The sequence below is a fragment of the Pocillopora verrucosa genome, chromosome 8, assembly GCF_036669915.1.
Source record: "Pocillopora verrucosa isolate sample1 chromosome 8, ASM3666991v2, whole genome shotgun sequence".
Lineage (NCBI taxonomy): Eukaryota > Metazoa > Cnidaria > Anthozoa > Scleractinia > Pocilloporidae > Pocillopora > Pocillopora verrucosa.
In genome coordinates this window covers 21,981,418-21,997,470 of record NC_089319.1, presented here as the reverse complement: position 1 = coordinate 21,997,470, position 16,053 = coordinate 21,981,418, and the positions used below count along the sequence as shown (strand labels likewise).

Sequence of the window (16,053 nt, the reverse complement as noted above, 5' to 3'; positions counted from 1 at the left end):
GCGATTTAGTTCCGTAAAAATCGAGCTTGACTAGGAAAACAAGCCACTTAGAAACCAAAAGTCGGCACGGCTAAAGAAAATATCTGCATAAATTTCAATGATCATCTAATTCGCTAATCCTAGCCAACAAAAGCGAAGTGGAATCATTTAGCTATCATTATCATACTATTTGTTCGCGTGTACTAGCAAATGTTACTTATTTATCTTGAGCTCAAGCCAGAGAGAGTAACGCGCAGCAAAATACACAAGGAAACCTTGCATTTTGAAGTTTGTGGAGCGTGTGAAAATAATTTATTACGGCTCAACTGAAAGAAGCTTTTTCGTTTCACTTAATGAAAAAGCAGCATTTATTTGTTTCTTTTCAATAATAACCTTTACGTCAAACCCTTAAGATAATAATTTAGTCCACATGGGAGTAATCTTGTTGGGTTTTAATTGGCTTCTAGCTTTCTCATTACGGGAAGACAGCCGGCTTGACTAAATCCTTCTTCAATAAGTCTTTTGCATAACAGAGTTTATGTCAAGTGGCTGGAGTGAATCACTTAATCACCTCTCTTCCTAAAGAGACACTGTTGTTGTTAAGCTATGTGGGAGTCCATGTTTCTAAGGAAGAACTATTTCCACGGAGTTTTCTTCGAATAGTTCATCCCTGAGACATGGAGCCGGTGACTTCTTTGAAAATAATCGTTTTCCCAAGCCTAGAGGACAAGATATTTGTCGGCGACAAGAGACGATTTTGTCCAACAATCGCAAGCGTCGTTAATAACGTAACAACTAAGTCCGGAGTGGTTCTAGACGGTAGACAAACACGAATCGGTAACAACCGCCTAACTGAATCCAAAATACTAGGAACAAGGAACAAAAGACAATTTAGCTGTCCCAAGATCATAGATTTTAACACGTTGAAATCGTTCCAGGAAATTCGTCCCATGCACAAACCCAAACGCATCTTTAATGGCTTCTTCCCGTCAAAGGTCAGGTCTACATCAATGGCTTTGCCAAACGCTTACAAGGAAGGACAAGTGAGTTAGTTTCAATTTTTCCCTTTTTTCGGCAAGTTACGTTTTTGTACGTAAAAAAACGTTACATCTGTTTGATGTAACTCGCTAATCAAAGTTGCCATGGGACACCTTATGTTATTTCTGAGTGCAAGAGCCAGTTTCAAACCCTTTAATGACCTGAAAAAATCTTCTTGTTGCCAACATTTTGAAAGTATTGATCGATTAACGAGGCTAAATTACGGATAGTTTAAATGTTGCCGTTAACCAACTCAGTTCGCGGGTTTTACACCATATAAGACTATAGCAAAAAAGTCATTGGTCCATGACCAGAATGATTGCGTGTTGTCCGTGGAAGGGAAAAGTCTCTGCAGGCGAAGGTTCTCAGCTATGGGCTTCTGTTAAGACTTTTTGTCAATTGCGAATTATTGTTTGGATAATTAACGGGTGAAGGAACTAGGGATCTACGTTAACCCTTTTTATGTGTTGAAATTCAGATAATTTTTTAAGGGAAACAGTTACTTCTGTCGAAAATAAAACTTTAGCATCTGTCCGTGGAGTTGAAATTTCAACTTAGTAAGGATCTGTTGTGGAAACTGAATGAGACCAACATTTGGAGTTTTTACTTATTATAAAAGATAGTTGAAAAGGTGTTTCACTTTAAAGTGCATAAACCTTCTTCACTTACTCAAAGGAATTTGATATCGCAAATTTATGCTTCTGAGCTTTTAAACTTTTGAAAGGTCAGTATTTTTTACCTAAAAGCCATCCTTATGTTGACATGGCATTTAAAGACAGCTATGGCTAGTTGTTTTTGAATTCATCAAAACACAGATCAAAGTGATAAGAAAAAAAGAAAAAAGAAAAGAAACGGCCGCCCCATTTATTACTTTGCCTCCCTTTTGTCAAAGTTTCCGAATAAACCTCTATCGAGGAAAAAAAATCAGTTCTGAAAATTTTTCGATAAAAAAGAAAGATAAACAAAATGGTGGTGCAGGTGTTTTAGACTAGAACCGAACAGAATGTTTTTTTGAGGGTCATTCATGTTAATTAAAACCCTCAGAGATGACTTTTGTAACAGAAGCTTGCATGCTTCTTTCTCCCGTTTTTCTCGACGACTGAGAATATGTTTGCGTATTTTTTGTGAATATCATGGCGAACTAGGTTAAATCTCAGAAAAATAAAACAAAATAAAACAACTTGAGGCGGAAAGAACGGTAAGGTAAACGTATATATATGCGGTTCATTAAAACATCATTGTGTTTACAATGTCTTTCCGTGTTTTCCGCCGGCCAAGGCGTAACTTCATAGTATCACAGAAGTTGATTAATATCTGGGATTCATCTTGAGTTTAATGGCCTCTTTCTTATCATAATGCCTTTCATGACATTTTCGCAAAAGAAAGAAAAACCCTTCAATACTAACTCATTTGGCGGAGCTTGTATCTTATCTAAATCGACGAAAGTTATTCTCTTAGCACTGTTTTTTGTTTTACATACGTACTTAAAATCACGAAACTAAGCTTAAGGTGATGTACGTATGATGTAGGAAAATTTTTATTGAATCAAGTATATAGGAGTAACCATGGTGAAAGAGTTAAGTTGTTTACTAAAAGAAGGTTAACTTAACTCAAAGCGGACCTATGCCCAGCTGAAACTCAAATATGTTTTAGAGGCATTGAATGACTGACAGCAGATCTAACTTACAGTAATTGGGAGACGCATCAACCAAAGCAAATGGCTCCCTTAACTGTCCAACTAATTGAATTATGCACGGACTGACTGACTGGGTGGCATGCAAAGGAGACAGGCAAACACAAATAACAGAGAGTAATTCACATATTGGAAGCAAATCGACGTTTTGCTTTAATTAAGGCTTTAGCGATTTTTTATACCTTTTGTAATATTTCAATTCAATAATTTCTAAATTCTCTTCATCAGGACGTAACTCTGGAAGAACTTGTTCCTAATCCAAACGCTCCTCCAGCATACGACGGAGCAGTACTCTCTCGTACAGCAACTTCACGAAACAGCAGTCTACGATCGGAACCGATCACATTACCGAATGATTCTGAGCCCCAATTATCGCCTCAGCAAAACGCTAAACGAGATTCGAGGAGGGTGGTTTACTCGCTAAGAAATGGCTCACCCTCCCCCTGGGTAGACAGATACAAACTAAAACAGAAGACGATTTCAGCATCCGCATTAACTGAAATAAGAAACAAGACGGGAACAGCCGAGGAACCGCCCGTGAGAGGATTCTCTAGATGACGTCTTCAGAACTAAAGGCGTGGTATGAAGAGATCGCCCGTTGGAAAGGAGGAGGAAAAGAATCGTGGCCGAGAGGGGGTTGGGGGTGATCTTGTGTACATCAGGAAAATGACAAATAGTATTTTTAAAAATGCGAAAGAATTGAATGTCGTTCGTATCAATTCCTCGAGAATGAGTTTGGACGTTCTTTGAATGAGAAAATAAGTAATATAAAAATAAAAAATTCGAATGGACATTTTAAGTTTCAAATTGTTTTAATTAAAAAATCGCATTGTCTCTGAGTGCTATGAAGAGGTGTTTCCTCTCGAGAAAAAGTGTTTAATAGCTGGAATTGTTTCGTTTTCAAGTCACATATCCATGTAAATAAACAAAGAACGAAAATGTCAAGTTTGAATTTCATGGTTACATTCTCTTTTTGCGTCTTTGTTTATGATTCATGAACTATTGTAAACGATAAACGAGAAAATATAAACAAAAGAGGGCCGTGCGATACATTTAAGGAAGTAAAAACTTTTCTTTAGGCCCTCTCTAAGCGCTGTCGTTTGCTTGATCGCAAGAAAACTCCCTTCTAGTTCGATCTTAAAACTTGATTGTTCAAGAATGTACTTTAAAGGAGAAGAGAAAAAGAAGGGAGGTGGGGGAGGGTGAGTATCTTCAGAACCTTTGACTCCAGTCTCTGCCCCATTGTGAAATACTGCTGATCAATAAGTAACAAATGCGCGCATTTTTCTAAAGAAAACTTCCCCCTTGCAAGTAACGATGAGTGGAGTTAGGGTTTGTCTTTTTTTACGTTTTTAGGCTTCTTGTTTCAGTTAAAATATGCAAGATTAAGTTAATTTCTCCCTCTTCAGATTCAAAATACGCGAATAAACCCAAAGTTCCGAAATGACAAAATAATAGCAACAACAACAAAAAATTGTATCAAAATATTTTAAAAATTGACTTAATGCAAAAGTAGAGAAACAATGATGCATGAAAAATCTTGAAGATTCTTAAGGGGAAAACCAGTTCCTTTTCTAATGAAGATACTCTAGTTTTTTTTTTCTCAACTTTTTTTCTCTTGATTAGTAAAGCACCCTGGGAAACCGTGTTATCATGAAAGTGAAAGTTGTGGAATCTAACAGAACATTCAATTTTATTGTTTTCCAAAAAACCAATGGGTAAAATAGCTGATGGTTTCATTCATGCCTTTGTCCTGTCTTTCACCTTAAAATACCATCCAATTCATCATTTAACATTTTTTTAATGGTAATATCAGTCTATTTTTAAGACATTTTCTGCAAGCATTATTTTTTCTTGAAGTTCCAGAGGATTTTTCAGAAGTCTGTGAAGGTCTTCTACACTCATTTCCAAAAGCATTCCTGTGATTTTATCAGCATTTTCAGGATGTGACTCCTCAATCTTCCCATACAGTTGTTCTCCCAACTCTTCTTTCATGGAATCTCCTGGGCTGCAGTGTTTAGTTGGTTCCCTACAAAATGGGCCTTCATGACTAATTTACAACACGTTCAGAGAGACAAAAATAAGAACTCTTGCAAAAGCTTATCAAAGTGAGGTTTTGGATTCAGGATATGCCTTGTCATTCTGAGAGAAGAACTTTTGCACATTGAAAGATATAATAAAGACTTTGTCATATATCAATGAAAATGTTTTCCAAAGGCAAAAGATCAATAATATTGGAAATTTAAAAAAGTTTCAAATATTTACATTTACAGTTAGTATATACTACTGTTGACTATGCTTTTCGCATGTACAGATTGGCTAGTTTAGAGGTGATTAAAAGTACAATTCACCCCTGAGTGGCCAAATGAGACAATTTTTTGGGTTTTTGTGTGGTATATACTAAAACAATTTTTCACCATTAAAACTGGCTGATGTTTTTTCTCCTCTTAGGTGAATAATTGTAAATTATTATAGATAAAAAAATGGAAAAATAGAGTTTGACAGAGATGTCAATCATATCTGTTACAAATGTGACACAAAGAAGGAATCTGAGTCCCCCACAAGGAAATGAACTCCAAACTTATTTAATTATTTTACTTGAAATATTTAAAGGTGACTTGTAAATACTTTAGACCTGCTCACCTGTTTGAGCTAGTTTGTTCCATTCTGTGTAGGACAGCTAATGTTCCCTCAACTTTTTCCTTCAACATCTGCTTGTTTAAAACCAAATTCTCCAATGCTGCACTGTCAATATCCATCAACATGCCTGTCAATTTATGAGCTTTTCCTGGATACCAATCATTTATTATATCATAAAGCTTCTCTTCTAACCTTTTTATTGTTTCTGCCTCAGATTTTTCAGAAGGTGGAAGGTGTTGTGTTTCACTGTTAGTTTTTGCTGTGGTGAGGATGCTTGCAGCATATGCAGCTTTTTCTTGTAGTGCTGCAGAATCATTAAGCAACATTTCTAAAGTAGCAATATTCATTTCTAATAACATACCAGAGATTTTGTCCGCATTCTCTGGGAACCATTCACAGATTTTGTAATACAGTTGTTCACCATAAACTGCTTTGTCGTCCTGTTCTGTTGAGGGTGATATAGTTTCACTTATGTCACTCTGATTATTGAGTGCCCATAATGCCTGATTCACTTTTTCTTTTAACACCTCTTGGTCTCTGAGGATCACTTCTAAATCGTAAGCATCCATTTCTAGAAGCATCCCTGTGATTTTGTCAGCTTGATCACAGCCAAGTTCACTAACCAAACTATAAAGTTCTTCTCCAATAGAAGTCTTATTTTGACATTGTCTCTGTGCCGTCTCTGTTTGGCTATTTTTTATTTGTCCAGAGTCATTTTCCAAAAGTGATATGATTTCTCCCAGTTTTTGTTCTAACAAGTTTGAATCCTTGATCATGAGCTCTAAACTTTGAATATCCATTTCTAGCAAAATTCCTGTCAGTTTTTCTGCATCATCTGGATATTGCTCTTCAATCAAGGCATACATCTGTTCACCTAAGGCTTGTTTTGTTTTAAGACTGTCATTGTGGTGTGTAGAGGATCCAGAAGGTAAAATGCTGCATCTTTCGGATTTATTACTTTTATCAGATATATCTGTGGATGAGTCTCTTACATGTGAATTCCCTCTGAAAGAAAGACAAGGATTTTCAGGGTTTTTGCTTTGTTCACTTGCGCTATCTTTGACCAGTTGACAATCTAACCTGCAGAAGTGGTGTATACATTGTGGTTAAAATAAAACTTTCACTCAGTTTTTTTTCCAAGCTGTAAGTTCAAGTTGATTTTACTTCATTTTAGATTAGTAACCTGATAGTACAAAGTTTCTAACAAAGAAAAACGAAAAATTTTATCTAGTTTGAAATGTTTTCACCCTAGAAATAAAATTGAACCATTAGAAATAGGAATTAGAACAAATTCAGTATTTGTGATTTTCCAGTGATTTATTTTGGCTAAAAGTTACTTTTACATGTCAAATAAAATTCGCCCTTCAGTTCAAAACAATAAATTTTCATCACAAGCTCTGTTTTCACTTTAAAAATTTCCATATAAATTTTCAAAGATAACACTGATAAATAATACTGAAACTTACTTTTGTTACAATTATTGCAGCTGTGGCAGGAACCAAAGATAGACAAACAGGCACCATGGTTTATCATAAATCAAATTTGTTAATTATGATAAATTTTCATCAGAATAATTATATAGTCATAGAGCAATTTCATGGACAATAGGATTTTATGTGGGCTCTTTTGTTTGACGGAAATGTAGGGAATATTTACAACAAAACAAACTAATGTTAACCTTTCAAGTAAAAAAATAATCTGATCTGCTTTTATCTAAATCTAAAAGAATAATATCAAATCTTCCGAAAGTTTAACAAGATTAAACACCTCTAATTAATGCTGCCATTTTCTCCAATAGGAGAAAGACAAGGGGACAATTTTGGTGGCGAAAAAAAAAATGATTAAAGAATTGATTGAGAAAATCAAAGGCAAGCTATAGTAATAATTTATTTAGGGAAAACAGCTGTCTTTAATTCGACTTCGGAATGAATTAACAGGATTTCAATCACGCGATCTTGAAGATCGTTGGGGAAGAGATCGAAAGTGTCCGAGTAAAAGCCTTTACGCTAACCAACTGGTAATTTTGGCTTACCTTTCGGGAAGTACATGCCCTGCAGCTTTGTGAATCTTACAAAGAAGCTCTTCACGATTTGTTGAGGTTAGAATTCGTTTGAGTTCATTGCAGTCTAACTCCAGTAACATACCAGTAATGTAATCAGCATGTTCTGGATATATTTGTTGCACTATTTCGTACAATTCCTCTCCAAAGTCAGCTTCATTTTTCTCGCGTTCACTGAGTGAATTTCCCATTTTCCTGCACAAAGAGCTCACGAGTGAATGACGAATGCCAGCCAGAGCCTTTCTGGGGTGAGGGGAGTTTCGAAGCGATTTAAAGAGCATTTTTTGCTTAATAAGATACAATTCTTTCCTACGTTTACAAAAAAAAAAAAACCGAAAATAAATTTAGATTCTAAATGCCTTCCATCTTGTCGGAGTAGTGTTTTTTTAAAGCTTATTTATTTTGATGTTTCTTTAAGCAAATGATACCCTCCCTCCCCCGCAGGTGAGACAAGTTAGGTCTTTGGTAGAACCCAGGTTGTTGCGGTCGTTCCTTTCGTACACAGACTGTCGCTGATTAAATCTCGGGTTCAAAATGGCGCGGGAACTTGAGGTACACAGTCTTTCTGCATTTCTTTTTTCTTTTAGGCTTTCTAACGATTCTGCGAAGTTTCTTAACGCAGTTGTTTATATAAGCACATCGAGTTAAACGCTATGAAACATTTTTATTTCAGGAAAAACATTCAGTGGAGATGCCATCTTGTTTGCGTGCGCTCTTTGAACAAACAAGCAGTGAACAGCAAGACAAATGGTTTGCAAACAACGCTCGTTTTTCGACGAAATCGCACAAATCGATACTGTCATTCAATGGCATGGCCCTTCCACCACCTCTGGTAGGATTTTTAATGCTTGAATCGTTATAGAAAGAAACTTTTAGAGCCGTAAATCTCAAATCCGATTTGATTTCTGTTGCAAGCTTAAATGTTGACACAATGTTTTTGGCGTCATCGCCAAATAAATGAAGTTTGTAAATACAGATGTACTCTTATTCTGTTTTGTTAAGCTCCTTCCGCGCTATTTTACATTGGTAATCGTATCGAAACTCATCATCTGTTCCTGCACTCGGATATTGTGGATGCAGTATGCTTAATTTCTGTTTCATGAACTAATCAAATTTTACATATTTCTCTACTGTACACAAGTTAAACAACAGCCTTTCAGTTTTAAAATTAAAAATATCCGATGATGTATTCAAACGCTCACAACAAGCTTTCCAATTACACATGGTAATGTTCGTAATTTTGTCGGTGCAGAAATCATTTGAGCTATCCTAGCTTAACATTATGGAAGCTGTAACTGCGTACAGTATAAGACTAGTAGTAAGGTTTTTGTGACTTATCAGTCGTAATATCACGGTGCTAATGAAAGGATATTTACTGAATTGTCATTAACATCAATCTATTCATATTTTGTAGAATATCATAGTGCATTGTTTTAATCTTGATTCATCATTTTTTCACTGGTTAATTAGGACTGAGAATTATTGTTTCCCAATTATTTGTTAAACTGATAATGGGTCTCATGGGTCATGTTGTGCTTTCCTGGCTCCACTTGTCAGAAATAAAGACAATGCTTATTCCTAAATTGCTCTCTAGTGGACTGTGTTGTTTAAAATCCTGTTTTCCATAATCCTTAATGACAGTCAATTTGTTTTTGTAAAAACAGGCTAACTGCAAAATGGCTTGTTACATCAAACTCCTTTTCTACACTTTTTTTCATTATGGGATCCGGGAAAACCATGCCTATTCATTTAGCTTGTCCCAGGCTCTCAGTCATCAGAGACAAGTGATAGAGCAGGAGTGTGACATACTCCTGTTATGCTTGTTTGCCTGTTACAATTTTTCATTGTTTAGTCTGAGTGAAAGGTAGACTAGGTGTAATATAATTTAGCAAATATCTGAATTGTTATCTCCTTAAATTTATGTTTCCAGCTTACAGAGAAAGAGCGAGCTGAAATGCGTCAGCATAGAAGGGAAGCAGTTAAATGTGAAGCCAAAATGTTTGAAAGAAGGAGAGAAAGGTATTCAGGTCTACTCCTACAAGTCATGTCAGTCGTGGACAGGATTCAGGTGAGAAGACAAGAACTAGCTCTTTAACTTTGAGAAAAACATTGCTAACTAATATAGAATGTAGAGCACATTCTTGAAAGAGGCAGGCTATAATTTATAACGATCAAGTTCAGTAATCATTCTTATGATGAGTCACTTTTGATGTGAAGCAGAACATTTTAACCTTGAACAGTGACTCTTCATTGGGATTTTAATGAGGATAATAATTGTTTTGTTTTGTAAGAAACAAAGGGATTTGAAGGAGTCAACTGAAGCTCAATTTGATGATCAAGATTTAAGAGAGAGGACACTTACTTCAGAAAATGATCAGACGGGAAGCAGAACATTATATCCAAATAATATGCAATCTGCTTTGTTTGAGACTGACTTTGATAGAAGATATGTGTGTGATGTTACTTCCAACACTGAAAGAAATTCAAAGCAAGAACAGTTCAGTTCATTACTAGGAGACTGGACTGAAAGCAGTAATCATAATGAGCAAACAAGCAGAGTGAACAGTCAGATGGATTATTTACCAGAATCTACAAATACCAACTCTGGAAATCAAAGAGGAACATATAAATACCATGGCCATCCATTAAGAAATGAGAATTCTAGGGAAGAATTTACAAGTTTGCCTGGAAAATTTGCAAGTGAAGATTTCCTGTTTAGGTCCACTCAAAATAATGAAACCTTTGATTTTAAAAGACCACTTTCAAAACTCTCTGTTGCTTCAGACATTACTTTGCGAGGCTCCCTTGAATTGTTTCCAGACTGTAAGAAGGGGCAAGGGTCTGATTCACTTGCATCTACTGTTTTGTCTGTGGCCTCATCAGGTGAGACTATAAGTTAATAATTGATAAATGCTTTGCCTTTTTTTGTCACAAAATTAATTTGCTTTGACATCAAATATATTGTTGCTCTGTATTTTTAAGATTATATGGAAAATCATCTATGAATTGATAAGAAAGTGTTCAGCAATATTACATTTTCAGAAATAGTTTGAATATTATGACTTAATTTCTACTAAATCTTAAATATATATATTTATTATTATTATTATTATTAAGTATACAATTAGCTCTCATTGTGAAATTACCTAAAGAAATATAAAAACTCAGTATTGTTTGGGAATAAATATAACAATGAAACTGATAAAGTTGGTGACAATGCCTGACTGTTCCCTTGGAGTCCTTTGTGACTGTGTAGAGGGTAACAGCATTGAGAAAATAAAAAAAATAGTTTAATAGCAGTTGAATTCAATTTGTTATACTATTGAACATAAATTGGACTTTTACACTATTGGGTCCACAAATTTTTCATCCTTTATTTAATGATCAAGTCCAGTAAGTAAAGCAAGTCAGCCAACAATTTGTAATATTTTAAAGTTGGAATGATTATCATTTTGTTTCACTTTATAGATTACAGTGCTCCAACTATACAATCATCTGTTATAGAATCACAGCCCACAGGATCTTCCATTCAACAGAGTACAGATTCACCAGCTGAGAGCATCCATGACAAAAACTTTGAAGACCAGACAAGATTGCCATCCACAAGGCAAATACCAAGCGGCAAGACTCACTCAAAGATAGTTTCAGGAAAACAAGAGTCTGGGAAACAAAAAGCTAGAAATATACCAGCTGTCCAAGACCAAGATAAAACTCTGGCAAACTTGGAAAAACTAAGGCAAAAACTCCTTGAGGAAAAACAAAAGCAACTGGATGCTCTGAAGCAACAGGAGCTGAAAAGGCTTCAAAAACAAATAAGGGTACAAGGAATTGGTTCAGAGCATACATATGCTTCCTTTCATAGCCACAGCAAGCATTGTACAATGGAGAGACCACGGTCTAGTTCTGTACCTTTGACAAAGCAATCAGACCTAACACAGGCACTCCTTGAGGAATCAGAAAGTCATACAGTTAAAACTGATAGATCATCTGCAGATTATCACAGACCAGGAACAGCACCCCTTCGTAGACCTATTTCAATGCCTCCAGGTGAAATGTACTCTATTCTAGAGCTAAGTGGAGAGAATCTTGATTTTGATAACCATGATGAAGACAATGTTGAACCTGAATCATCTTCTGATAAAGAGAACCATGTTGGAGAGGAGGTTGACGTTTTCAGAGGAAACAGAAACAATGCTTTTGTGGAGAATGTTCCTGGTGATGTTATGAATAGAAGAAAAAGTGAGCAGAGAAACATGAATCCTTTCATTGCATGGAAGGATTCCAAGATCTTCTCACCAGAAGTGGATGACCAGGTATTCATAATGTATATATTGGACATCTCAACCATAACTTTTAAACTTGATGAAAGTTCATTATTAGGATACTTGAGTCATCTTAGGTGAACCCTTTGACTGCTAAGAGTAACTACACCTAATTTCTCTTTACAGTATCATCTCTGGATCAAATAGTAAGGTCGCAAGAGTAAAGGATATGATTGTCAACCAAAGGAGCTCTTGATTATGAAACAAATTCTCTATTCCAGTTCTCCAAATTTTCAATATCATTTTGAGAATTTAAGTCATCTCCCAAGGAATTGAGTCTGGTCAATTTATTTCATACAATCATTTCTTTCTGAACAATATTGTAGGGGTATAAATTTATTAGAAGCAATGATCACTGTGGGTCTCAGACATTTTGTATTGTATTCCTTAGTTTGTGTATAATGGACAGGATAAATTTGCCAAACTCTCAGCCCATGCCAAAGGATTTCTAACGAGGTTATTAATGAAAACTGACAAGGTACAAGGCTTGATAAAGACAGTTAAGGTAAGGATACTTTATTAAGTACTGTACTTAAATTTGAAATTAGGAACCATGAAAATAATCACAATTAACTCAACACAATTACAATGGATTGACTTCAGTTTTGCTTCCACAGGACACCAGAGATGTCTTGGAAGATATATGTAAAGAAGACACACAGTCTGTTCAGGAAAAGATACTCAAAGAGAATGTCGAGGGCCATGTATGTTCACTTCAACTGCATTAATTGACAAACTTTGGGGAAACTTTCCCAGCCATCTCATTGTGGTCACTTGTGCTTGAGTTCTGATTGAATGATCTTTTTTTCTGTCCCTCCTTTTACTTCTGTGATTACAAAACATTAGATCCCAAGATCTGAAAACAGATTTTTTTTCCCAATTGTTGAAACAGAGCACAGAAGTTTGAACCTGAGGGAAGGGATATACATGGTGTTAGAGGGAGATGTTGTTTTGAAAGATTATAATGTCACTCCATTGCTCCTTATCTGGTGCTTTGGTGAAGTTTTGACACTGATTAATTGTCTGACTGTGATTGATTAAAGTTCTGGTTTGGAAAGTCTTCCTGAAAATGGAAACTTTTTCTTTCCTTTATAGCTAAGAATAGCAAGAGGTAGTCTACATGACGTGTTCTTTAAGATATCTATAAGGGAGAGAATGTCCTACATAGCCCATTCAAGAGACTTAGCAAGAGCTAAAGAGGCTAAGCGCAGAAACACCAGGGTAAGTGAGAACTGTTTAAATCAATTTTCTCATTTGTTGACACATTGAAACCTTCTGACAATGATAGCCTTTAATTGTTAAGTGAGCTCCCTTGTTAGCGAGAAGTTGAAGAAGGTGAAATATTTGAACTAGTTGCATGATACATGTCAAGTTGAATATGATAGATTGCCTATTAACTGAATAACAGTTACAGCAAATTTGAAGGGAAAAAACTGTCTTCTATGCTGCTCTTGATTTTTTTTACAGCTTCTTTTTGGTAGGAAACTGAAAGAGAGAAATGATCCTTCCCTACTTTTTAATCCGCATTTTCATATGGTATTGGATAAATTTTACAGTTCTGTAATAATAATAGTTTCTTCATTTTGTGACATAATCAGAGCTCTATAGGCCAGTCAAGACTATCTGCTGTCACTTTACGGGCAATACAGAGAAGACAGGAAGGATTAGATACGTATCCTTTTAAAACTTAGATTACTGTCAGTTGCGCTGTTAGTTATTTGGATTGAGATTTCAAAGAACATTGCCATATAAGAGACAAAAGTAAATCTGTCTTGTTACTTTTGGTCCTTAATTTTTTCATTCCAAGCTCTGTAACACAAACTGTAAATTCAGAGGTGAAGCCAAAACCTGAACTGAAGGAAGAGAAGAAAAAGAAAACTTGGAACATCAGGTTAGTTTGTGTACAAGCAGTTGGTAAATGTATAATCCTCTTAAATACTATGCAAAAACTGGATTTTCTTATGCATGCTTTTGAATTTTTGCCTGTAAGTATGATGTTGCTGAAACAGTAGTAGTAATAAGTAACAAAGTGCTTGTAGCCATTCTGAGGTGGCTCAGAAAACTCCAAGGTAACATTCATTTATAATGATTACAGTGTTTCATATACCAACTTTGTTGTGTTTGATTGTGTAAAGGGTTCTAAAACCACAGCAGGGACATACTTCTCCACCTCTACCTGACAGAGCAAGGTATGTTGCATTTATCTTGACTATTTTTTTTTACTCCAGAAATGTTTTACAAATGCACAAATGCAACAGACTAATTATTGCAGTTTTTATAGGTCAGTTACTCTGCGATTAACTGTCCTGATAAGGCAGTAAAATTCTAGAAATATTTCTGGTTTTCATAGTTTTCTGAGTTTTTTTTTTCTTTTTTTAGTGTTACTTCTAAACCTTACATATTCTTAACTTGGATAATGTTTATATTCTGTGTGATCAAGGCTGGTTTCATTTGCTTTTCATAAATGTCATGTAAGTTTCTTTTCAATTACTTTTTCAAAGGTCTAAGAAGCCAAACTCCAGACCAGCCACAGCCCCAGAGAAACCTCTGTGAGTTAACTTTATCACACTTTGCATTTAGCCACTCTGAGAGTAAACATCTTTTTTGCATGTGGCTAGGCCACACTAATTCCTTTTTTTTTTTTTTTTTTTTTTTTTTTTTTTTTTTTTTTTTTTTTCACTGTGTTAATTCAATTTTTTTTTTCACCTAGTAATCCCAGGTTTCAAAAGGATGATGCTCTTAACCGACCCAAAACAACAGGTAATACATATGGAAAACCTGATAAGCCATCCAGATCTAGCTTGGGAGGTGGATATCAACCTCCAAATAGACCATCAAGACAAAGTATTGGCAGTATTACTAAACAACCCAAAGTTACGGCTCAACCAAGGGCAAAGAAACGACTGAGTCTACCAGAGAGTGCTCAACCAAGAATTAAAGGACATGTTACAACCAAAGATGCAGTGCAGAGGCCTAAAACAGCTTCAGAGGTGAAGAGAAGTTCAAGAACCTTGGCTGCAAACTTTTCACATTAACTGACATAGGCTAAGAATATATTAGTTATGGTTGAACATGTAGATTGATGTGACAACAGACTTGTACATTGAATACAATGGATATGAATTTATCAGAGTATTTATCTAAAGGTGAGATTACTATTTAAAGAAAAACATTATAAGAGCTACAGAGTGAATTTTGTAAGCCTTGATTTTGTTTTCATTTGCTATTCATCTGCATGGCCTTGTCCTGGTACTTTTTGTATACTTCCTTTATTAGCTAACTTGGTAAGAGAATGTTGTTGCAAGTGACAATCTTTTGCCTTGGATGCAAAAATTTGTTCAGTTTTCTGGTGAAAGATAAAAATAATTGTTACAGCAATTTTCAATAAGGTGTGATGAGTCTGTCCAATTTTTGACAAAATTAAAAAGTTCTCAATTTTTGTTTAATAATTTTCACCCATAGGAATCCTGAGGCTCTTTGTAAGCTTAATAGAAACATTGAACTTGTTTGTGGGACTCTTAAAATGGTGTAGCATTAAATTGTCAAATATATGCAAAAAGGTCTACTTTGTAAAAGTAACATTTTTTATAACTGAAATACTACGTGTGCTTAGTCTGGTCAAAAACCTTTTGTTAATTGTATTTGTAAAAGTGTGGCAATTTATTTATTAAAGAGCATTTTTGGTGCATTTTCAGTTTGTTTATCAGTGTTGTAACCTTTGCAAGGATGGGAGGACACCAGAAAATTTTGTGAAATGCTCACTTATGACTTGTGACTTACAGACCTCTAACACCCTAATGGGCTGTTGCATCAGCAACCAGATAGAAAGTGTAGCCTGTAATGGCCAAAACTGACACTTGCCAGTCATAATGTTGTCCTCAACTTTTTGATCAAGGCATGTTTTCCTTTTTTGGAGAAAGAAAAATGAAAGGATAATTAAATAACCATACCATAATTCGTTTTCCCGCTAACCACCTGTTTCTGTTATCTGAGGCAGATAAAGGTGTCAACGGTCTATCATTTTTTTTTTTGTTTTTTGCTCAACGAGGTCTAAGGTCAATTTCTTGACTGTACCAGTACGCGATTGGATCCAGAGTAGCTCAAGTGATTTTTAGAAGTAACTCAAATGATCCCAAGTCCGCGTTTATTATTTCTCAGTTTTTTCATTAATTCAAGAAATCAATTATCTTTCTTGTTTTACCCCCAGTTAAGTTGGTGCAAATCACTCGTGTAAAATCCTGGATCCACTCCTGCAGTAACTTTAAGGGCCTCGAGCCGTATCTTTAAATCGATCAATATTAGAACAGGTCTTACCTCAAAAA

General features: G+C 35.4%; 3 protein-coding genes across 6 annotated transcripts; 2 read left to right on the top strand and 1 right to left on the bottom strand.

Moving 5' to 3' along the window:
* Positions 1–567: 567 nt before the first annotated feature.
* Positions 568–3,753, top strand: LOC131786018 (uncharacterized). Its single transcript, XM_059102999.2, has 2 exons — positions 568–1,022; positions 2,939–3,753. The coding sequence occupies exons 1-2, from the start codon at positions 657–659 to the stop codon at positions 3,266–3,268; spliced, it is 696 nt and encodes a 231-aa protein (XP_058958982.2). The 5' UTR covers positions 568–656; the 3' UTR covers positions 3,269–3,753.
* On the bottom strand, positions 3,600–7,736 carry LOC131786011 (uncharacterized). Of its 3 annotated transcripts, none has more exons than XM_059102988.2 (3): positions 7,383–7,736; positions 5,354–6,430; positions 3,600–4,760 (listed from the first exon to the last, which is right to left on the bottom strand). In XM_059102988.2, the coding sequence occupies exons 1-3, from the start codon at positions 7,688–7,690 to the stop codon at positions 4,523–4,525; spliced, it is 1,623 nt and encodes a 540-aa protein (XP_058958971.2). In that variant the 5' UTR covers positions 7,691–7,736; the 3' UTR covers positions 3,600–4,522. The 3 variants fall into 3 exon arrangements, with proteins under 3 accessions (XP_058958971.2, XP_058958973.2, XP_058958972.2); XM_059102990.2 differs by having other exon boundaries at positions 5,354–6,355; positions 7,383–7,735; XM_059102989.2 differs by having other exon boundaries at positions 3,600–4,739; positions 7,383–7,734.
* Positions 7,737–7,851: 115 nt separating this feature from the next.
* Positions 7,852–16,034, top strand: LOC131786000 (uncharacterized). Of its 2 annotated transcripts, XM_059102976.2 has the most exons (13): positions 7,852–7,961; positions 8,083–8,241; positions 9,340–9,477; positions 9,701–10,292; positions 10,878–11,722; positions 12,123–12,236; positions 12,349–12,435; positions 12,827–12,952; positions 13,330–13,403; positions 13,539–13,622; positions 13,867–13,920; positions 14,233–14,280; positions 14,442–16,034. In XM_059102976.2, exons 1-13 carry the CDS (start codon positions 7,944–7,946, stop codon positions 14,764–14,766), a joined length of 2,664 nt encoding a protein of 887 aa, XP_058958959.2. In that variant the 5' UTR covers positions 7,852–7,943; the 3' UTR covers positions 14,767–16,034. The 2 variants fall into 2 exon arrangements, with proteins under 2 accessions (XP_058958959.2, XP_066026968.1); XM_066170871.1 differs by lacking the exon at positions 7,852–7,961 and having other exon boundaries at positions 8,084–8,241; positions 9,709–10,292.
* The last annotated feature ends 19 nt before the right edge of the window (positions 16,035–16,053 follow it).

Bases quoted from the DNA above. Each gene is read 5' to 3' on its own strand.
- LOC131786018 (XM_059102999.2), top strand. From the start codon at position 657: ATGGAGCCGGTGACTTCTTTGAAAATAATCGTTTTCCCAAGCCTAGAG. The intron at 1,023-2,938 runs GTGAGTTAGTTT...TCTCTTCATCAG, and splicing joins ACGCTTACAAGGAAGGACAA to GACGTAACTCTGGAAGAACT.
- LOC131786011 (XM_059102988.2), bottom strand. From the start codon at position 7,690: ATGCTCTTTAAATCGCTTCGAAACTCCCCTCACCCCAGAAAGGCTCTG. The intron at 6,431-7,382 runs GTAAGCCAAAAT...CCACTTCTGCAG, and splicing joins GGGCATGTACTTCCCGAAAG to GTTAGATTGTCAACTGGTCA. The intron at 4,761-5,353 runs GTGAGCAGGTCT...GTTGTAAATTAG, and splicing joins GAACAAACTAGCTCAAACAG to TCATGAAGGCCCATTTTGTA.
- LOC131786000 (XM_059102976.2), top strand. The intron at 10,293-10,877 runs GTGAGACTATAA...TTCACTTTATAG, and splicing joins TTTGTCTGTGGCCTCATCAG to ATTACAGTGCTCCAACTATA. The intron at 13,921-14,232 runs GTATGTTGCATT...ACTTTTTCAAAG, and splicing joins CCTCTACCTGACAGAGCAAG to GTCTAAGAAGCCAAACTCCA.